Below are 23,622 nucleotides of genomic sequence, written 5' to 3' on the forward strand. Positions count from 1 at the left end.
TCATCCAGGCGAGGGCGACAGTGGAGGGAGCAGTTGTTAAGGTGCGCTTCATCCCTTTATTCAGCAACTGGGAAAGGAAGTCTCTCGGCCGCTGGGGGAGGGGCAGGCTTTTTCCCTAAGGTGCAGTGCTGGTGTGGGAGGCGGCATCCCGAGCCACCTCCAGAGAGCCGGAAGCAGACGCTAGCGGGGGCGGGGGGGGGGCGCGAAGAGGTGGGAGGGGGAGAGAAGGAAGCGGCGGCCCCGCGGCCGATGGGAGTGCGCTGAGGGTCGGGGTGGAGTGTTAAAAAGGGAGCGTGTCCAGCGAGACCCGTGGCCCAGAAGAAGGGAAGCGAGGCGACGCGAACCCCTGCCCCCCACCCAGAGGACGAGGGAGGAGGGCCGAGGGACGGGGCCGCTAGCAGCTGCTAGGCGCTCTTCGGTGACGCGGCCGCCACGCGCAGACGCCCTGACGGGCCGCGGCCTCCACGTCTCAGGTTCCGCAAAGGCCTGTGGGAGCGACCCGGGAGAAGGAGGGCCAAGATGGCGGAAGCGGCGGAGTCTCCCGGAGACCCAGGGACAGCAACGCCCAGGCCCCTGGTGAGCTTGGGTTCTGCGACAGAAGGGACCGAGGGTGAGGCAGATGCCCCTTAAGGAAGTCGGGCGACGGGCTCGTGGCGTGAAAGAGCCGGAATCCCTTCCTCACGGCAGGTCCTTCCTGTACCCGATGCCAGAACAGGTCCCAACACTGCGCCTGTTCTTTGGGCTAACCGCTTCCCCCCACCCGCGTTGTTTCCACGCCTTCTTGTGAAACTTTCCTTTTTATCCTCGTCCCCTGCATTTTGTTAAATGCTGAGCTTTAGGCGATTTAAGTATCTTTGCATCTGCTGTCCCTTCATTTTATGGAGACTTGTCACTAGCCCTTGTTGGAGTACCAGCATTCTGGGATTAATGAGAGATTACTTCCCACGGGACGTTATAACTTGACTGTTGATTTGCTCAGTGACCCCCAGTCGTCTTGGTTTTATCCCTGCCCTCCGTGTCGCAGCTCCTTGCAGTCCTCTTCATGATGCTCTCTTGCTCCTGTCTCTGCAGAGGATAGGATTCTACTGCAAATACTACAATTCCAAAGCCTGAACAGGTATTTAAGAACACAGGCTTTGGAGTTAAAGTTAACTTGGAGGTAAAGTTATCACCCACTCTGCCGCTTGTGTGAATTTGGGCAAGTCATTTCATGGAGAGTTTTTTCATCTGTAAAATGGAGTTAAAAATACCTGCCTCAGGGCTTCCCTGGTGGCGCAGTGGTTGAGAGTCCGCCTGCCGATGCAGGGGACGCGGGTTCGTGCCCCGGTCCGGGGGGATCCCACATGCCGCGGAGCGGCTGGGCCCGTGGGCCATGGCTGCTGGGCCTGCGCGTCCGGAGCCTGTGCTCCGCAGCGGGAGAGGCCACAGCAGTGAGAGGCCCGCGTACTGCAAAAAAAAAAAAAAAAAAAAAAAAATACCTGCCTCAAAGAGTTTTTACAAAGTTGTAATGACAAATTATGTGAAGTGTCTAATACAATCAGTGCCATAACTGAGTGTAGTCAGCTCAACATTCTGCCCCCCAATCCCTCCTCCCATATGTTTAGTTATATACCAAATAGTGTTTAATTATATAGTAGTTGCTCAATAAATGGTACATCCCTTTTCTCTGTTTTAAATTGGCAACTTAACGTAGTAGAGGACTGACCTGGGAGTCAGGTGAAACCGATTCTAGTTTTGGTTCTGCTTACTAGCTCTGTTTGTTCATCACTTCATTCATTTGACAGATATTTATTGAGTATCCGCTATGTTCCAGGCACTCTTTTAGGCACTGAAGATACAACAGTGAAAGAGAGTGAGTAGGTCCAAGTTCTCATGGAAGACTTCTGACCTTGAGGAAGTCACTCTGAACCCCAGTTTCCTCATTTGGAAAATGAGGGTAGTAAGTCACCACAGAATTAGAGTACTAAATGAACTAATATATGCATAGTGCCTGGTATGACGTAGTTACAGGTGCTTAGGTGTTTTTAGTTCCTTTCATCTAAACTGACCCACTTCTCTTTTATGAAGCTTTCCCCCAATTAATTTTAGTGGTTCTGGTTACTCATTACTCAGTATCCAGTCCACTTCTATTCAACAATGTTTATTGAACTCCCACAGTGTGTAATACACTATGCTAGTTGCTTTAGGAAATACAAATGGCCTGTCCTTATGCTTACAGTCTAATTTGTAGGGATAAGACAAATGTATAACGCTAAAATAAGACACTATATAAGAAAGTTACACATAAAATATTAACAATTTAAAAGAAGATGCTATCATGTCTAGTTGGGGTGATGAAGCAAGCTACATGGTAGAAGTTATATTTGAGGGGGCCTCAGAGGATGGGTAGGATTTGAATTGCAGGTGAGCATAAGAGCTATCAATGATTGACCACCTGCTATGTGCCAGGATTGTACTAAACATCCTCTGCATATTTTCTAAACTTCACAGCAACTATTTCAGTTAGGTGGTTTTTGAACTATGTTTTACTTGCAGGTGAGGAGATGAGACTCAGAGAGATTTGATGATTTCCCTAGGGTGGCTAGGCTGAAAATTGAACTTAGGTCTGCTTCTGAAACCAAGACTATTTCCAGTAATGCTACAGAGCCTCTCATTGGTGAAGGTACAGAGGTTAGGAGGTGCTAATACATTTGCAGAACAACAGAGAGATTACTTTGGCTGAAGCACAGGGAAGTATTAGGAGGTAAACCTTAAAAGATAAGGCTACTAAATTAGGGAGGCAATATGGAACAGTGGTTATGGATGTGTGCTCTGGGGTCAAGTCGTCTAGGTTTGGTTCTATGCTCTGTCACTTAACTAACTGTAGGATATTGGGGAAATTACCAAACCCCTCCATGCCTCAGTTTCCCTGTCTGTAAAATGGAGATAAAGTAATACTTACAGGGTTGTTCGGTGGATTAAATGAGTTAAAACACATAAAACACTTGGTAGAGTGCCTGGCACATAATAATCATGTAGTGTTGTTTCTTCTTATTGACTACTATGCCGGGAGGTTTAATAGGCCACAAGGAGCCACTGGAAATTTTTGAGGAGGGAAGCGTCTTAAATCATGACTTTGACAACATAACAGAGGAGTTACCATGGGGAGTATCTGGAATCTAGGATACCAGTGCAAGTGTTGCGGTAGTTCCAGGAAGAACTGATGACTGTTTGGACTACAGCAGTGGCAGATGTGAAGATTTGAGTAAGGCGGAATGCTCGAGGGTTTGCAGTGTTAGGGAGAACGTGTCTTACATAGTGCTTTTCAAACTTTAATGTGCATAGCAGTCATCTGGGGTATTTTGTTAAATTGCAGATTCTGATTTAGTAGGTCTGGGATGAGGCCTAAGATTCTGCATTTCTAATAAGCTGTCAGGTGGTGCTGCTGCTGCTCCTCCCAGTATCACATTTTGAAAAACAAGGCTATAGACAAATGGGAGGAAGTGATACCCTGAACAGAAATACAGAAGAGGAGAATGAGGGCCCTAAAAGTTGATTAATTCACTTTTGGAAATGTTTAGTTTGAGATATTGGCAGGCCATCCAATAGATATCCAACAGGTAGTTGGACACTGAAATCTGGACTTCAGGGCTCACAAGAGGTCAGGACTAGAAAGGTTGATTTAGGAGTCATCTGCATAGAGTTGAAAATACAGAATCTTGGGTAATGCCTGTCTATTGCCTGTCTGTTTAAGGAGCAGGAAAAAGAGCCATAATAATCGCTGTAGCCTGGGGTCTGGAAGGAAGCTGGTCCCAGGTGAAGGTGCTGGCTAGAGACCATGCCACTAAGCCCCCACCTCCACCTCTTGGACTGAACTGTTTCCTGCTTGATCCACCCCACCCCTCCCTCCACCTTGTTGACTCCTTTCTCTCTTTAGGATTTTGGTCAATAGTATGAGCCATCTGCTCCCGGCCACTTTCTTAAGGCTGCAGTCCCTGCTTTTACTGTGTGTTTTTGGCCCTGCCTCTATCTCCTCCCCTCATTGGCCCAAGCCAGGCAGCAAAGTGTGCACATGTGTTTATGTGCACACATGTGTATGTATGTGCACAAGGCTGCCTGCACAGAGGAAAGGGAGGGACATGGGGTCCAAGTCACGTTTCATCCCCACTGAGGGGCTAGTCAGAGAGCAGGGTCCACTAGCTGAGGTCCTGGTGGTACTGTCTCATATATGGGGCTAGAGAGCCACAGATCCTGCCTCAGTTCGCTGAGCAATGTCACTGATTCTCTGGGGAAGAGGTACTGAGGAAGGGTTGGGATGGGGGATGAGTGGGAATCACATGGCACTTTAGTGACTGCAGTGACTTCTGAAACAAAGTAGCTGGAGTTAGGCCAAACTTCCCCAGTTAAGGGCACAGTCTTCCATAAGAATGTCCTCACTTCAGATACCAGCTGCAGGACTAGGACCACCCTCACTTCTGACCTACTGGCTACAAATTCAGGAGTTCCCGTGATCCCCTCAGGCTCTGTAATTCCCTAGAATGATTCACAGAACTCAGGACAATGCTGTACTTAAAATTACACTTTTATTATAGCAAAAGGATACAACAGAAACCAGCAGAAGGGGGAGATGCTTAGGTTGAGGTCTGAGATGGTCCCTAACACAAAATGTCCTTGTCTTCTCTCTGTGGAGTCAGGACAGGACCCTGTTTACTCTCCTGATACATTGATGTGTGACAATATGCAGAATATTGCCAACCAGGAAAGCTCACCCACATATCTAGAGTTTTTATTGAGCTTTCATTATGTAGGTGTGGTTGAATGGATCATTGCCTCCTCCGCTTCCAAGAGGCCAGGTTTGTATCACAGGACTCAGACCCCCCAATCCTCTAATCTTGTGTTTGGTCTTTTAGCAGTGGTTAGCCACCATGCTGTCATCTCATTAACATAAACTAGCTGTCTACCAGGGCTCACCTGTTAGCTAAACTATTAGGGCCCACTATGAATAACAAAAATATTACTATCATTTAGGAAATCCCAGGAGTTTAGAGGCTACCTCCCAGGAACAAAGGACAAAGGCTAGCCAAATACTTTATTCTACAGCAGTGACAGAACCTGAATCGACTCCCTGGGAATCTTGAACCCGAGCTCTTGACATGTATCTATCCCCTTCTGTGAGCCTGCTACTAAGTTGTTTACTTGTATTGATATATTTCTTCCTCAGGACAACCCTGTGATGATAGTACCATCATCTCAATTTTATAGATGAGGAAACTGAGGCACAGAGAGGAAAAGGAACGTGCTCATTGTCACACAGGTAGTAAATGATGGAGCTAGGATTTGAACTCAGGCTGCCTGCCTCCAGGAGCTTGCAGTCTTAACCAAGGCTCTCCAGATACCACACGTTGAGCATTGACTATGTGCTAGGTGACATGCAGGTGTTATCTAATTCTTGTAGCAGTGTTGTTTCCAAGGGAGGGCAAAGGCCCGTTTGGCTTCAAAGGCCATTCCTTCTGCACTGCCCTGTCTACCCTAGCAGTAGCAGGCAGCAAGAAAGCTCAAAACAAGCAATCCTGGAGCTTGAAAGGGCAGTATTGTAGTAGTAAAGGGAGAATAATGACCTCAAAACAGGTTGGTTTACACATTAAGTGATGAAGAATATTCAAAGGGTGAAACTGAGGAAGGATTCTTGTATTTCTTTTTTTTTTTTAACATCTTTATTGGAGTATAATTGCTTAACAATGGTGTGTTAGCTTCTGATTTATAACAAAGTGAATCAGTTATACATATACATATGTTCCCATATCTGTTCCCTCTTGCGTCTCCCTCCCTCCCCCCCTCCCTATCCCCCCCCTCCAGGTGGCCACAAACCACAGAGCTGATCTCCCTGTGCTATGCAGCTGCTTCCCACTAGCTATCTATTTTACATTTGGTAGTGTATATATGTCCATGCCTCTCTCTCGCTTTGTCACAGCTTACCCTTCCCCCTACCCATATCCTCAAGTCCATTCTCTAGTAGGTATGGGTCGTTATTCCTGTCTTACCCCTAAGTTCTTCATTACCTTTTTTTCCCCCTTAGATTCCATATATATGTGTTAGCATACGGTATTTGTTTTTCTCTTTCTGACTTACTTCACTCTGTATGACAGACTCTAGGTCCATCCACCTCACTACAAATAACTCAATTTCCTTTCTTTTTATGGCTGAGTAATATTCCATTGTATATATGTGCCACATCTTCTTTATCCATTCATCTGATGATGGACACTTAGGTTGTTTCCGTCTCTGGGCTATTGTAAATAGAGCTGCAGTGAATATTTTGGTACATGACTCTTTTTGAATTCTGGTTTTCTCAGGGTATATGCCCAGTAGTGGGATTGCTGGGTCATATGGTAGTTCTATTTGTAGTTTTTTAAGGAACCTCCACACTGTTCTCCACAGTGGCTGTATCAATTTACATTCCCACCAACAGTGCAAGAGGGTTCCCTTTTCTCCACACCCTCTCCAGCATTTATTGTTTCTAGATTTGTTGATGATGGCCATTGTGACTGGTGTGAGATGATATCTCATTGTAGTTTTGAGTTGCATTTCTCTTATCATTAATGATGTCGAGCATTCTTTCATGTGTTTGTTGGCAGTCTGTATATCGTCTTTGGACAAATGTCTATTTAGGTCTTCTGCCCATTTTTGGATTGGGTTGTTTGTTTTTCTGTTATTGAGCTGCATGAGGTGCTTGTAAATTTTGGAGATTAATCCTTTGTCAGTTGCTTCATTTGCAAATATTTTCTCACATTCTGAGGGTTGTCTTTTGGTCTTCTTTACGGTTTCCTTTGCTGTGCAAAAGCTTTGAAGTTTCATTAGGTCCCATTTGTTTATTTTTGTTTTTATTTCCATTTCTCTAGGAGGTGGGTCAGAAAGGATCTTGCTGTGATTTATGTCATAGAGTGTTCTGCCTATGTTTTCCTCTAAGAGTTTGATAGTTTCTGGTCTTACATTTAGGTCTTTAATCCATTTTGAGCTTATTTTTGTGTATGGTGTTAGGGAGTGATCTAATCTCATACTTTTACATGTACCTGTCCGGTTTTCCCAGCACCACTTATTGAAGAGGCTGTCCTTTCTCCACTGTACATTCCTGCCTCCTTTATCAAAGATAAGGTGACCATATGTGTGTGGGTTTATGTCTGGGCTTTCTATCCTGTTCCATTGATTCATCTTTCTGTTTTTGTGCCAGTACCATACTGTCTTGATTACTGTAGCTTTGTAGTATAGTCTGAACTCAGGGAGCCTGATTCCTCCGGCTCCGTTTTTCGTCCTCAAGATTGCTTTGGCTATTCAGGGTCTTTTGTGTTTCCATACAAATTGTGAAATTTTTTGTTCTAGTTCCGTAAAAAATGCCAGTGGTAGTTTGATAGGGATTGCATTGAATCTGTAGATTGCTTTGGGTAGTAGGGTCATTTTCACAATGTTGATTCTTCCAATCCAAGAACATGGTATATCTCTCCATCTATTTGTATCATCTTTAACTTCTTTCATCAGTGTCTTATAATTTTCTGCATACAGGTCTTTTGTCTCCTTAGGTAGGTTTATTCCTAGATATTTTATTCTTTTTGTTGCCATGGTAAATGGGAGTGTTTTCTTGATTTCACTTTCAGATTTTTCATCATTAGTGTATAGGAATGCCAGAGATTTTTGTGCATTAATTTTGCATCCTGCTACTTTCCCAAATTCATTGATTAGCTCTAGTAGTTTTCTGGTAGCATCTTTAGGATTCTCTATGTATAGTATCATGTCATCTGCAAACAGTGACAGCTTTACTTCTACTTTTCCGATTTGGATTCCTTTTATTTCCTTTTCTTCTCTGATTGCTGTGGCTGAAACTTCCAAAACTATGTTCAATAAGAGTGGTGAGAGTGGGCAACTTTGTCTTGTTCCTGATCTTAGTGGAAATGCTTTCAGTTTGTCACCATTGAGGATGATGTTGGCTGTGGGTTTGTCATATATGGCCTTTATTATGTTGAGGAAAGTTCCCTCTATGCCTACTTTCTGCAAGGTTTTTATCATAAATGGGTGTTGAATTTTGTCAAAAGCTTTCTCTGCATCTATTGAGATGATCACATGGTTTTTCTCCTTCAACTTGTTAATATGGTGTATCATGTTGATTGATTTGCATATATTGAAGAATCCTTGCATTCCTGGATTAAACCCCACTTGATCATGATGTATGGGCCGTTTAATGTGCTGTTGGATTCTGTTTGCTAGTATTTTGTTGAGGATTTTTGCATCTATGTTCATCAGTGATATTGGCCTATAGTTTTCTTTCTTTGAGACATCCTTGTCTGGTTTTGGTATCAGGGTGATGGTGGCCTCGTACAATGAGTTTGGGAGTGTTCCTCCCTGTGCTATATTTTGGAAGAGTTTGAGAAGGATAGGTGTTAACTCTTCTCTAAATGTTTGATAGAAGTCGCCTGTGAAGCCATCTGTTCCTGGGCTTTTGTTTCTTGGAAGATTTTTAATCACAGTTTCAATTTCAGTGCTTGTGATTGGTCTGTTCATATTTTCTATTTCTTCCTGATTCAGTCTTGGCAGGTTGTGAATTTCTAAGAATTTGTCTATTTATTCCCGGTTGTCCATTTCATTGGCATAGATTTGCTTGTAGTAATCTCTCATGATCTTTTGTATTTCTGAAGTGTCAGTTGTTACTTCTCCTTTTTCTAATTTCTAATTAGAATTTCTAATTCTATTGATTTGAGTCTTCTCCCTTTTTTTCTTGATGAGTCTGGCTAATGGTTTATCAATTTTGTTTATCTTCTCAAAGAACCAGCTTTTAGTTTTATTGATCTTTGCTATCGCTTCTTTCATTTCTTTTTCACGTATTTCTGATCTGATTTTTATGATTTCTTTCTTTTTGCTAAATTTGGGGTTTTTTTGTACTTCTCTCTAATTGCTTTAGGTGCAAGGTTAGGTTGTTTATTGGAGATGTCTCCTGTTAGGATTGCATTGCTATAAACTTCCCTCTTAGAACTGCTTTTGCTGCATCCCATAGATTTTGGGTCATCGTTTCTCCATTGTCATTTCTTTCTAGGTAATTTTTTATTTCCTCTTTGATTTTTTCAGTGATCACTTCGTTATTAAGTAGTGTATTGTTTATCCTCCATGTGTTTGTATTTTTTACAGGTCGTTTCCTGTAGTTGATATCTAGTCTCATAGCGTTGTGGTCTGAAAAGATACTTGATACAATTTCAATTTTCTTAAATTTAACTAGGCTTGATTTGTGACCTAAGATATGATCTATCCTGGAGAATGTTCCATGAGCACTTGAGAAAAATGTGTATTCTGTTGTTTTTGGATGGAATGTCCTATAAATATCAATTAAGTTCATGTTGTTTAATGTATCATTTAAAGCTTGTGTTTCCTTAGTTATTTTCATTTTGGATTATCTGTCCATTGGTGAAAGTGGGGTGTTAAAGTCCCCTACTATGAATGTGTTACTGTTGATTTCCCCTTTTATGGCTGTTAGTATTTGCCTTATGTATTGAGGTGCTCCTATGTTGGGTGCATAAATATTTACAATTGTTATATCTACTTCTTGGATCGATCCCTTCATCATTATGTAGTGTCCTTCTTTGTCTGTTGTAATAGTCTTTATTATACAGTCTATTTTGTCTGATATGAGAATTGCTATTCCAGCTTTCTTTTGGTTTCCATTTGCATGGACTATCTTTTTCCATCCCCTCACTTTCAGTCTGTATGTGTCTCTAGGTCTGAAGTGGGTCTCTTGTAGACAGCAAATATATGGATCTTTTTTTTGTATCCATTCAGCCAATCTGTGTGTTTTGGTGGGAGCATTTAGTCCATTTACATTTAAGGTAATTATCGATATGTATGTTCCTATTCCCATTTTCTTAATTGTTTTGGGTTCGTTATTGTAGGTCTTTTCCTTCTCTTGTGTTTCTTGCCTAGAGAAGTTCCTTTAGCAGTTGTTGTAAAGCTGGTTCGGTGGTGCTGAACTCTCAGCTTTTGCTTGTCTGTAAAGGTTTTAATTTCTCCATCAAAGCTGAATGAGATCCTTGCTGGGTAGAGTAATCTTGGTTGCAGGTTTTTCTCCTTCGTCAATTTAAATATGTTCTGCCAGTCCCTTCTGGCTTGCAGAGTTTCTGCTGAAAGATCAGCTGTTAACCTTATGGGGATTCCCTTGTGTGTTATTGTTGTTTTTCCCTTGCTGCTTTTAATGTTTTCTTTGTATTTAATTTTTGACAGTTTGATTAATATGTGTCTTGGTGTGTTTCTCCTTGGATTTATCCTGTATGGGACTCTCTGTGCTTCCTGGACTTGATTAACTATTTCCTTTCCCATATTAGGGAAGTTTTCAGCTATAATCTCTTCAAATATTTTCTCAGTCCGTCTCTTTTTCTCTTCTTCTTCTGGAACCCCTAGAATTCGAATGTTGTTGCGTTTAATGTTGTCCCAGAGATCTCTGAGACTGTCCTCACTTCTTTTCATTCTTTTTTCTTTATTCTGCTCTGCAGTAGTTATTTCCACTATTTTATCTTCCAGGTCACTTATCCGTTCTTCTGCCTCAGTTATTCTGCTGTTAATCCCATCTAGAGTATTTTTAATTTCATTTATTGTGGTGTTCATCATTGCTTGTTTCATCTTTAGTTCTTCTAGGTCCTTGTTAAATGTTTCTTGTATTTTGTTTATTCTATTTCCAAGGTTTTGGATCATCTTTACTATCATTATTCTGAATTCTTTTTCAGGTAGACTGCCTATTTCCTCTTCATTTGTTAGGTCTAGTGCGTTTTTATCTTGCTCCTTCATCTGCTGTGTGTTTTTCTGTCTTTTCATTTTGCCTATCTTACTGTGTTTGGGGTCTCCTTTTTGCAGGCTGCAGGTTTGTAATTCCTGTTGTTTTTGGTGTCTGTCCCCAGTGGCTAAGGTTGGTTCAGTGGGTTGTGTAGGCTTCCTGGTGGAGGGGATTAGTGCCTGTGTTCTGGTGGATGAGGCTGAATCTTGTCTTTCTGGAGGGCAGGTCCACCTCTGGTGGTGTGTTTTGGGGTGTCTGTGGACTTATTGTTATTTTAGGCAGCCTCTGTGCTAATGGGTGGGGTTGTGTTCCTGTCTTGCTAGTTGTTTGGCATAGGGTGTCCAGCACTGTAGCTTGCTGGTTGTTGAGTGAAGCTGGGTGCTGGTGTGGAGATCGAGATCTCTGGGAGATTTTTGCCGTTTGATATTATGTGGAGCTGGGAGGTCTCTTGTGGACCAGTGTCTTGAAGTTGGCTCTCCCACCTCATAGGCACAGCACTGACTCCTGGCTGCAGCACCAAGAGCCTTTCATCCACCCGGCTCAGAATAAAAGGTAGAAAAAGTAGAAAGAAAGAATTAGTAGTAGTAGAAGAAAGAAAGAAAGAAAGGAAGGAAGGGAGGGAAGGAGGGAGGGAGGGAAGGAGGGAGGGAGGGAGGGAGGGAGGAAGGAGGGAAGGAAGGAAAGAAGATAAATTAAAATAAAATAAAGAGACAAAATATAATAAAGTTATTAAAATAAAAAATAGAGAAAAAAAAGAAAAAAAGAAAAAAATGGATGGATAGATCCCTAGGACCAATGGTGGAAGCCAAGATATACAGACAAAATCTCACCCAGAAGCATACACATACACACTCACAAAAAGAGGAAAAGAGGAAAAAATCATAAATCTTGCTCTGAAAGTCCACCTCCTCAATTTGGGATGATTCGTTGTCTAAAAGAGCGAATGACGGAAAGAAAGATAGAAAGAAGAAAGATAAAATAAAATAAAGTTAATAAAATAAAAAATAATTATTAAGAAAAAGAATTAAAAAAAAACAAACAAAAAACGGACGGATAGAACCCTAGGACAAATGGTGGAAGCAAAGGTATACAGACAAAATCTCACACAGAAGGATACACATACACATTCACAAAAATAGGAAAAGGGGAAATAAATCATAAATCTTCCTCTCAAAGTCCACCTCCTTAATTTGGGATGATTCGTTGTCTATTCAGGTATTCCACAGATGCAGGGTACATCAAGTTGATTGTGGAGCTTTAATCCGCTGCTTCTGAGGCTGCTGGGAGAGATTTCCCTTTCTATTCTTTGTTCTCACAGCTCCCAGGGGCTCAGCTTTGGATTTGGCCCCGCCTCTGCGTGTAGGTCGCTGGAGGGCGTCTGTTCTTCGCTCAGACAGGACGGGGTTAAAGTAGCAGCTGATTCGGGGGCTCTGGCTCACTCAGGCCGGGGGGGAGGGAGGGACACGGAGTGTGGGGTGAGCCTGCGGCGGCAGAGGCCGGCATGATGTCGCACCAGCCTGAGACACGCCGTGCGTTCTTCCGGGGGAGTTGTCCCTGGATCCCGGGACCCTGGCAGTGGCAGGCTCCACAGGCTCCCCGGAAGGGGGGTGTGGATAGTGATCTGTGCTCGCACACAGGCTTCTTGTTGGCGGCAGCAGCAGCCTTAGAGTCTCATGCCCGTCTCGGGGGTCCGTGCTTTTAGCCCCAGCTCGAGCCCGTCTCTGGAGCTCCTTTAAGCAGCGCTCTTAATCCCCTCTCCTTGCACACCAGGAAACAAAGAGGGAAGAAAAAGTCTCTTGCCTCTTCGGCAGGTCCAGACTTTTCTCCGGACTCCCTCCTGGCTAGCTGTGCTGCACCAACCCCCTGCAGGCTGTGTTCATGCCGCCAACCCCAGTCCTCTCCCAGCGTTCCGACTGAAGCCCGAGCCTCAGCTCCAGGCCCCGCCCACTCAGGCGGGTGAGCAGACAAGCCTCTCCGGCTGGTGAGTGCTGGTTGGCACCGATCCTCTGAGTGGGAATCTCTCCGCTTTGCCCTCCACACCCCTGTTGCTGTGCTCTCCTCCGCGGCTCTGAAGCTTCCCCCTCCGCCACCCGCAGTCTCTGCCCGCGAAGGGGCTTCCTAGTGTGTGGAAACCTTTCCTCCTTCACAGCTCCCTCCCACTGGTGCAGGTCCCGTCCCTATCCTTTTGTCTCTGTTTATTCTTTTTTCTTTTGCCCTACCCAGGTACGTGGGAGGGTTTCTTGCCTTTTGGGAGGTCTGAGGTCTTCTGCCAGTGTTCAGTAGGTGTTCTGTAGGAGTTGTTCCACGTGTAGATGTATTTCTGGTGTATCTGTGGGGAGAAAGGTGATCTCTGCGTCTTACTCTTCTGCCTCTTCCCGGAAGCCCTGTATTTCTTTTGTTTTTCTTTTTTTTGCTTGCAGGCTTTCTTTCATTTATTTATTTTTTATTTTTTTGGCCATGCCCTGGGGCATGTGGGATCTTAGTTTCCCCACCAGGGATCGAACCTGCACCCCCTGCATTGGAAGCACGGAGTCTTAACCACTGGACTGCCAGGGAAGTCCCCAGATTCTTTTATTTCTTGATTATGAGGTCACTATTAGCACTATCAGTAAAGTTGTGGGAAGACTAGTGTAGACTACAAAGGATTAAGAGAGTGGGAGAGTGAAGAGCAGTTTGGTCAGAGAAGATGAGAGGAAGGAGAGTAGTTTGAGGGAATGGCCGAAACAAGGAAGTGATATATTTTACCATTTTACTATGGAAGCTTTCAAATATGTAAATAAAGAGTAGTATAATGAATCCCATATACCTATCAACATTCTGCTATTCTTATTTCATTTATTTCCCTACCATATTCTTTTCTGGAGTATTATTTTAACCTTTTTATTTTGAACTGATTTTAGACATACAGAAAAGTTGCAAAAATGGTACAGAGAGTTCCTGTATACCCCTCACCCAGCTTCCTCTAGTGTTAACATTGTATATAACCATAGTACAGTGATCAGAACCAGGAAGTTAACGTTGGTACAACACTATTAAACTACAGATCTTATTTGAATTTTATCAGGATTTCCACGAATGTCCTTTTTTGTTCCAGGATCTTATCCAGGATCTCACATTGCATTTAGCTGTTATTTTTCCTTAGTTTCCTTCAGTTTGTAATCGTTCTTCAGTCTTTCCTTGTCTTTCATAATCTTTTGTGAGTGTTTTAAAGCAAATCTGAGACATATCACTTTACCCATAATACTTCAGTATGTTTCCCTAATAGGTAAGGACTTTTGTTTTGTTATCACACATAACATAATAATAATCACTCCTTAATATCATCTAATCTCTATTCACCTCCCAATTTTCTAAAAAAAAAAAATGTGTTTTTACAATTTGTCCAAATCAGGATCCAAACAAGGTCAACAAATTGCATTTGGTTAGTAAGTCTCTCTTTTCTCTAAAGGAACATTTCTTTTCCTTTGTTTGTTTGTTTTTTTTTAAATTTATTTTATTTTTGGCTGTGTTGGGTTTTTGTTGCTGCATGCAGGCTTTAGTTGCGGCGAGCAGGGGCTACTCTTTGTTGCAGTACACAGGCTTCTCATTGCGGTGGCTTCTTTTGTTGTGGAGCATGGGCTCTAGGCGCGTGGGCTTCAGTAGTTGTGGCACGCAGGCTCAGTAGGTGTGGCTTGCGCAGGCTCAGTAGTTGTGGTGCATGGGCTTAGTTGCTCTGCGGCATGTGGGATCTTCCCAGACCAGGGCTCAAACCCGTGTCCCTTGTGTTGGCAGGTGGATTCTTAACCACTGAGCCACCAGGAAAGTCCCAATAAGTCTCTTTTAATATATGTGTTCTCCTCTTTTTAATGTAATTTATTTATTTAAATTCAGTCATTTCTCTTGTAGAATTCTCCACTTTCTGTGTTTGGCTGATTGTATCCTTGTGGTATTTTTAGTATGTGCCTCTGTCCACATATTTCCTGTAAACTTTAAGATCCAGAGGCTTGATTATATTTAGATTCATTTTGGCCTGGGGAGGGGAGGCAAAAAGGAAAAAGAACTTAGATGGTCCCTAAAATTAGGAATTTTTTGTTTATTTTTTAACTTTTTATTAAGAAAAATTTCAAACACACAAAAGTAGAATGGTAATGTGGACCCTCAGGTACCCAACCTTCAATAATAATTACCAGTTTATGGCCAGTCTTCTTTCTTCTATAGCCCTACCCGCTTTTCTCTATACTATTTTGAAGCAAATCCCCAGCATCATTACATTAGTAAATATTTGATATGTATCTCTAAAAGATAAGGATTCTGTTTTTAAAGAACATAACCACAATATCATTAGTACATCTAAAAAATCAATAATTCCCTAATATCAAATATCTTGTCGGTGTTCAAATTTCCAGTTATCTCCTAAATGTTATATTTTTATAATTTAAAGTCTGGCCCACTACATATTTTTGTAAATAAAGTTTCATTGGAACACAGCCAAACATAATTTTTTTTTGCAGTACATGGGCCTCCCACTGCCGCGGGCCCTCCCGCCGCGGAGCATAGGCTTCGGACGCACAGGCCCAGAGGCCATGGCTCACGGGCCCAGCCACTCCGCGGCACGTGGGATCCTTCCAGACCAGGGCACGAACCTGTGCCCCCCCCGCATCGGCAGGCGGACCCCAACCACTGCGCCACCAGGGAAGCCCCCCAAACATAATTTTTTATATATTGTCTTTGATTGCTTTCATGCTACAGTGGCAGAGTTGAGCAACTGCAACAGAAACCATTTGGCTCTCAAAACCTAAAATATTTACTATTTGGGTCCTTCACAGAAGAAGTTTGGTGACCTCTGCTTTAGGCAGTCATCTTTTAGAATAATTAAAAATAAAATATTTTTTATATTTACCTTCATTTAAACCACTTCTGGTTATCTTCATTTCCTTGTGTAAATCCAAATCTCCTTCTGATATCATATTCCTTTCTGAAGATCATACTTTAACATTTCTTATAGTGCATGTTTCAGCTTTTGCTCATCTGAAAAATGTCATTGTTTTGCCTTCATTTTTAATAGCTATTTTTGCTGGGTTTAGAATTCTGGGTTGACAGTTTTATTTGTTCAGCACTCTAAAGGTGTGTCCATTTTCTTCTGCCTTGTGTAGTTTTGGGTGAGATGTCTGTTACCTGTTTCCTCTGATTGCAATGTCTTTTTTCTCTGGCAGACTTTAAGGTTTTCCTCTTTATCTTTGGTTTTCAGTAGTGTCAATGTGTCTAGGTTTGTGGATTTTTGCTTTTGTCTTTAGGTATTTATCTTTTTAAATATAATTTTTATTTATTTTTTAAAATTTTATTTATTTATTTATTTGGCTGTGTTGGGTCTTCGTTTCTGTGCGAGGTCTTTCTCTAGTTGTGGTGAGTGGGGGCCACTCTTCATCGCAGTGCACGGGCCTCTCACTGTCGTGGCCTCTCTTGTTGCGGGGCACAGGCTCCAGATGCGCAGGCTCAGTAGTTGTGGCTCACGGGCCTAGTTGCTCCGCGGCATGTGGAATCTTCCCAGACCAGGGCTCGAACCCGTGTCCCCTGCATTGGCAGGCAGATTCTCAACCACTGCGCCACCAGGGAAGCCCGAGGTATTTATCTTGATTGGGGTTTTCTGGGCTTGGATCTGTCATTTGATGTCTTCGTTATTTTTGGAAAACAATTCAGTTGTTATCTTTTCAAATATTTTTTTCGGATCCATTATCTTTCTCCTCTTGTGGGATTTCAATAATATACAAATTAGACTGTTTAATATCGACCCACAGTTCTTGCATGCTCTGTTCTGTTTTGGGGTGTTCTTTTTTGGTTTTTTATAGTTTTATTGAGATATTATTGGCATATAACATTGTACAAGTTTAAGGTGTACAATGATTTTTTTTTTTCTTTTGCGGTACACGGGCCTCTCACTGTTGTGGCCTCTCCCGCTGCGGAGCACAGGCTCTGGACGCGCAGGCTCAGCGGCCATGGCTCACGGGCCTAGCCGCTCCACGGCATGTGGGATCTTCCTGGGCCGGCGCACGAGCCCGTGTCCCCTGCATCGGCAGGCGGACTCTAAACCACTGTGCCACCAGGGAAGCCCCAATACAATGATTTGATGTGTGTAATTTTTTAATTTTCTAACTCTTCTTGTTTTGTTTTTGTTTAGATAATTTTCACTGACCTATCACCGATTTCTTTATTTGGCTCTGTTGAGTCTGCTGATAAGGCTGTCAAAGGCATTCTTCATCTGTTACTATATTCACTTACTTCTAGCATTACCATTTGACTCTTACAGTTTCCACCTCTTAGCAGAAATTCATCATCATTCATGCATGTATCTTTTCTACTAGAGCCTTTTAAACATATTAATTGTATTCATGGTAAATTTTTCTTCTGAAATTCTAACATCTGGGTCACCTCAGAGTCTGGTTTAATTGCTTTGTCTTGTAACAGAAGGTTGTTTCCCTGTGTGTGTGTGTGTGTGTGTGTGTGTGTGTGTGTGTGTGTTTATGGGGAAGGGGTAATTTTTTTATTGATCACTGGCCATCGTGTATAACAGTAGAGACTGCCTGGAAATGGCACATCTTTTCTGCTAAGTTGTCACTATGGGGGTTAAGCCAATATAGTAAGGAGTTGAACTGTATTTGGGTTTTGTACTTGATATGGGAACCTTCAATGCATCATCAGCTTCAAATTCCTCCCCTATTACCTTGTGCTTAGGGTGGGCACTAGGTTTTCCCAGTGTTTTTCTTAATGTTCCTCCTCCATGCTTAGTTTTCTGCATTCCCTTTGCCCCTGCATAAGATAGTCGGTTTCTCTCCAAGCTCTAGCCCCTCCCTTAGCACTACACTGCTATTGCTTGTTATTGCATACTTGCTAGCCTTGTGGTGGGTACCTGGGAGGTGGAGGTTCTTTGTTGTTTTGGTCCAGCCTCTGCCTTAGGTAGGTCATGTGTCCCTGAGTCTTCCTGGGTGAGACTTTCTCAGTGATCCTGTCTCTCCCCCAGCTGAAGGGAGACTCTAATAGTCTGGCCTCAGGATGATTTCCCACCCCTCCTCCAGGAGTAGTGAGGTTTGTCTTTTCCCTTTCCCCAGCCACAGTGGGTTTTCACCTGTGCTCTGGAGACAACAGAGTTTGCTGATCTTCTCCCAGCAGCTTTAAGTCTCTTTTTCTGTAGGGGAGAAGGGTCTGAGCCAGTCTCTGTGCTTTCCTCAGAAGAGGCAGCTACTCCCCTTACACCTGGACCAATGGAAGTCTGTGGAGAAGAGCCTGCAAGTGGGTGTGAATGCCTCCTGTGTCTAATGCTTCCAGGGACACTGTACTCTCACACCAGTCAACACTTGGTCTTTAGCAATTCATTTTAAATTTTAGCTGAATTCTTAATCATCTGTGTGATGCCCAGTGTTGTTGTCTTCTCGTGCTTTGCTACAGTTGAGCCAGTGCTCATGTCCCATCTCTTCTTGGAAGTAAGTGCCTGTCTTTCCTTAGATTTCATTCATGCTACTTGGTTGCCCTACAACCTCAGCTCTCTGATGGGTTCAAGGAAAGTTATGATTTTGTAGTTAGTCTAGCTTTTTCTCATTGTGCTAGTGGATGGGATGCTCATTCCAGTTTTCTACATCCTAACTGGAAGTCAAATTACAGTGTTGTAAAGTCACTTGAAACAGTTGCTCTCTGTGTGGTTGTGTATTTAATTCAGTAGGTTCATTTGTTTCATTTCTCTTTCAGTTTTTGGGACTGCTTTTAAATTTTAATTTTGTCTCATAATTCTGTGAAGTTATTTATATGATTTCAAGTTATATATACAGAACAATGTGTGTTCCAAGAAGACTAACTTCTCTACTTGTTTCCTCCACCTTATTCCCTCCTTTCCTAATTAGGAAGCCTCTTTTAAAAAAAATCTATGACATTTCTTACATTACATGTGACAGGTCATATTACATGACTTATTTCTTATATTTAAAAGATATTCAGATATGTATATATATATTTGTACCCCCTCTTTTCTCAGATAAATGGTAGCATGTATACAGACTTTCCTCCACATTATTTTTTAATTTAACACTCCATAATAGTTCTTTAGAGATATACCCATTCCTTCTTACAGCTGCATAGCACTCCATTATGTGGACATACCATGCTTTATTCAACTGGTTCTCTGTTGATGGGCATTTGGGCTATTCTCAGGTTTTTCGCTTTTACAGGTAGTGTTGTAATGAAGAGCCTTGTGTGTGTGTGTGTGTGTGTGTGTGTGTGTGTGTGTGTGTGTATATATATATATATATATATATATATATATGACTTTTTGTATTTTTACCACTTTAGACTCCTAAAAGTGGTGAGCAATCCATATATAAATTTACTAGATATTGCCAGATTAATCTTCAATAGGGCCTAGTACCATTTTACCTCCCCAGCAGCAGTGTGTGAGTGCTTTTACCCCTCAGCTTCACTTGCAGAATGTGTGGTCAAACTTGGATTTTTGCCGGTCTAACAGGTGAAGAATTTTCAAGTAGCTTTAATTTGCATTTCCTTATTTTTTTTTTTTTTTTGGATTTTGTTTTTTGTTTTTTTGCGGTATGCGGGCCTCTCACTGTTGTGGCCTCTCCTGTTGCGGAGCACAGGCTCCGGACGCGCAAGCCCAGCGGCCATGGCTCGCGGGCCCAGCTGCTCCACGGCATGTGGGATCTTCCGGGACCGGGGCACGAACCCGTGTCCCCTGCATCGGCAGGCGGACACTCAACCACTGCGCCACCAGGGAAGCCCTGCATTTCCTTATTAAGAATGTGATTGAGAAGCTGCTTTTCATAAGTTCTTTGAACAACCTTATTCTTCCTAAAATTTTAGTATACTGTTTTGTATTTCATTTACCTGTAACTATTGCCCACTAAACATTGGGCCAAAAACCATATGAGAAGGGATTGCTTCTGTTTTCTTAGGAACTTGAAGATTCTAGAGTTTCAGTCACAGTAATCAAATTTGGCATATGAACGTAAGAGTTTAAAAGTTTGCAATCTTGCAGTTCACTTTGGAAATGTTATTTGATCTGTGGTTGCCAGTAATCTGGTAACAAGAGTATAAATAATGATGTGTTTTGCTATTTCCATGTTCTTCCCAGTTTCCCTTTAGATTTCACATAATGCTCCTTTTTAGCCAGCAGAGGCCACTGGAGCCCACTAAGGAGCAGAAGTGCAACAGAATTGTGGCTGTGCTAAGATGTGATCACTGAAATGTCACTAAAAGTTCTGCAATCTTACTAGCTTCTATCCTGTTAAGATTTCATGTTTGACAGCTCATGCAGCTCAATATCAAAAAAAACAAATAACCCAATCCAAAAATGGGCAGAAGACCTAAATAGACATTTTTTCAAAGAAGACATATAGATTGCCAACAAACACATGAAAAGATGCTCAACATCATTAATCATTAGAGAAATACAAATGAAAACCACAATGAGGTATCATCTCATACTGGTCAGAATTGCCATCATCAACAAATCTAGAAACAATAAATGCTGGAGAGGGTGTGCAGAAAAGGGAACCCTCCTGCACTGTTGGTGGGAATGAAAATTGATACAGCCACTGTGGAAAACAGTATAGAGGTTCCTTAAAAAACTAAAAATAGGACTACCATATGACCCAGCAATCCCACTACTGGGCATATACCCTGAGAAAACCATAATTCAAAAAGAGACATGCACCCCAATGTTCATTGCAGCACTATTTACAATAGCCAGGACATGGAAGGAACCTAAATGTCCATCGACAGATGAATGGATAAAGAAGATGTGGCACATATATACAATGGAATGTTACTCAGCCATAAAAAGGAGTGAAATTGAGTTATTTGTAATGAGGTGGATGGACCTAGAGCCTGTCATACAGAGTGAAGTAAGAAAGAGAAAAGCAAATACCGTATGCTAACACATATATGGAATCTAAAAAAACGGTACTGATGAACCTAGTGGCAGGGTGGGAATAAAGACGCAGACATAGAGAACGGACTTGAGGACACGGGTGTGGGGGATGCGGAAGCTGGGACGAAGTGAAAGAGTAGCATCGATGTATATACACTACCAAATGTAAAATAGATAGCTAGTGGGAAGCTGCTGTATAGCACAGGGAGATCAGCTTGATGCTTTGTGATGACCTAGAGGGGTGGGATAGGAGGGTGGGAGAGAGGCTTAAGAGGGAGGGGATATGAGGATATATGTATACATATAGCTGATTCACTTCGTTGTACAGCAGAAACTAACACAACATTGTAAAGCAATTATACTCTGATAAAGATATAAAAAGAAGATTTCATGCTTGAAAGAAACCAGATATTTGAGGGCAAGAAAGTCTATGCCATTTACTTTATAATTTTTTCCATTGTTTGCCATCTCCTTCTTTAAGTTAAAAGAAATAAGCATTTGAGAATTTTAGCGAACTGCATTTTTCGATGTCTGGTGAGCTAACACCTTATTTTAAAAACTGTATAAAACCCTACAAAAAGACATGGTCCTGCTCTCTGGGAAATGATGATGTCTTTGGGGGAATCCTACAGTTTATTACAGGCTTTAAATTTTTGTCCCTAATTCTTCTCAGTTTGCAGGCCTTTCAGATATATCTATCTCACAAGACATCCCTGTGGAAGGAGAAATCACCATTCCCATGAGATCTCGCATTCGGGAATTTGACAGCTCCACACTGAATGAATCTGTTCGGAATACCATTGTAAGTTAGACAAGTTGAGAGAACTTCTGTTCAGTGTCATGGGGCTAAATAGCTAATAGCACTTTGTAATATTTTTGTTTGGTTCACTGGTTTTCAGTGTATTTTATTTATTGACATTTAAGGTTCTCCCCTAGAGAATAATTTGGTACAGCCTTTTTGGAAAGCAGTTTGGCTGTAATGGATATTAGGGAACTTAAAATGTCCAATCTTTTTGAGGTGATAATTCCCGCTTCTCTAGGTATAGTATAAGGAAAAAAATTTTTAATACAAAAGTATTTTAAAAAATACAGAAAAATGTTTATACAAAGATGTTTGTTACAGCAATATTTATAATGGGGGAAAGTTGCAAAGAAGAGTAATCGGTTAAGTAAATTATGTTACATCTATGTGGTAGAATGGTAAACAACCGTTAAAAGTCATGTTTACAAAGAACTATTAATGACATGAAGAAATTTCTAAATTAGGACAGAACTACCTCAACTGTAATTTGAGAGGTTATGTTTATATGACTGCACCCTTCTTTAAATGTCTTGATTTTTTAAAATCTGGCTTCTAGGATTCATTTGCCAGAATGTATGGGAATGTTGAAAATTAATTGACTTTACATATTGTGAAGAATGTGTTAGCTTGGGAGCAGGCTGATTGCCCCTTGTGACCTCATCATGTATGAACTGACAGTTAGGTGCTGTGTTTTGCAGAGCAGATTTTACTAGTGCTATTATTTTCGTTTCTTTAAGTAACATATTAGGAGGGCTTTGTTTCTCTTCTGTGGAGTTTAAAAACTCAAAACAGAACTGATGAATGTGGTAAAGAGTTAGATGCTGGCTTAAGGAGTTAATAGGAAAAGTTAATAGAAAAAGGAGTTAATAGAAAAACCCGACCTCTCTGGTTTGTTTGTATAGTGAAGGAATTAAACTGGAGTTATAGCTCTAAAATTCAATGAAGGGCTCCCAGGAGATTGAAATAAAAGAAATTTTAGCAAATTAAGTGAGGGGGCTGCTTGGCAACCTTGGTCATCACAGTACAAGTTGTTTATATCTTTCAGATGCGTGATCTAAAAGCTGTTGGGAAAAAATTCATGCATGTTTTGTACCCAAGGAAAAGCAATACTCTTTTGAGAGATTGTAAGTATATAAGGATTTTGAGGCTTTGCTGTTTCTCATCATACCTTATCATAAGTATTTTATAAGGCAAAGGCTCTGCGGTAATAAAACTGATGTCATTTTGCAGGATGAAAAAATACATAAATGAAGTTTTTGAAAAAAGTTAAAAATTTAGGATGGAATTTCAGAGATTGGAAGATTTTGCTGAATATATTGTCCTCATCAATAAATATAGACTGTATATTTTCACCTGCTATAATAGACACTGCAAAGAATATTTCTGGAAGTGGCAAAGACATAGGGACTTTGTTCAACCAAAGAGCTAATGATTTCCAAGGGAAAGACAAAATGTGTAAATGTTAAATTAGAATAATAGCTAATACCCATTAAAGGTTTAACAAATTAATAGTACTTTATTGACATTTCTATTTTCAGAATGATCATTTAGTCTGTTGACTGCTTTCTTTAGGAGTTCCAAAACAGCGTTTGCAGAAAATTTTGCTGTTTTTTAGAATTTATTCTTAAAATTGTTAGACCTTTTCTTTTCAAGCATTCTTGGTTTTTCTTAGTACCCTTTGTCAGAAAAAAATTGAATCTATTGTTTAAGAGTAGTAACAGTGATGTTGTACATGAGTGTACCTTCTATTTTAGCAGCATTTCAGCTGTAATATAAGGATGTCAAATATGTGGCAAATGTGCCATCACTGTGTGGCAATTGGATGCAGCGTCAGAATCTTTTTCAACATAGTACATTGTGGGTTGAAGCTGACACATGATTTGCTACAGCTTGTATGTAGTGGAAAGAGCATGGGCAAATCAGTGTTTGAATAGTGTGTGATCTTGGATAAGACAGTTAACTGTTCTGAGGTTGAAGTTTCTTCCTCAGAAAAACTGTCTTATCCAATTAGATACCAATTCAGATCCATTAGGATGGTTATTGTCAAAGAAACAGAAAATAACAAGTGTTGGTGAGGATGTGGAGAAATTGGAACCCTTGTGCACTGCTGGTGGGAATGTAAAATGGTACAGCCAC

The 23,622-nt window shown here is 41.5% G+C and overlaps 1 protein-coding gene across 3 annotated transcripts in view; it reads left to right on the forward strand.

The window, feature by feature from the left end:
- Positions 1–258: 258 nt before the first annotated feature.
- YIPF6 (Yip1 domain family member 6) overlaps positions 259–23,622 on the forward strand; it is a 35,014-nt gene continuing 11,650 nt past the window's right edge. The window contains exons 1-3 of one of the 3 annotated variants that reach the window (XM_029241104.1): positions 259–576; positions 21,358–21,486; positions 22,532–22,610. In XM_029241104.1, the coding sequence (XP_029096937.1) occupies positions 520–576; positions 21,358–21,486; positions 22,532–22,610 (265 nt within the window). In that variant the 5' untranslated portion in view covers positions 259–519. Of the gene's footprint in view, positions 611–21,357; positions 21,487–22,531; positions 22,611–23,622 lie in introns of all 3 variants that reach the window. The other 2 variants (XM_029241105.1, XM_029241106.1) reach the window with 2 other exon arrangements.

Source organism: Monodon monoceros, unplaced genomic scaffold, assembly GCF_005190385.1.
Source record: "Monodon monoceros isolate NGI ecotype Baffin Bay Population unplaced genomic scaffold, NGI_Narwhal_1 Super_Scaffold_22, whole genome shotgun sequence".
NCBI lineage: Eukaryota > Metazoa > Chordata > Mammalia > Artiodactyla > Monodontidae > Monodon > Monodon monoceros.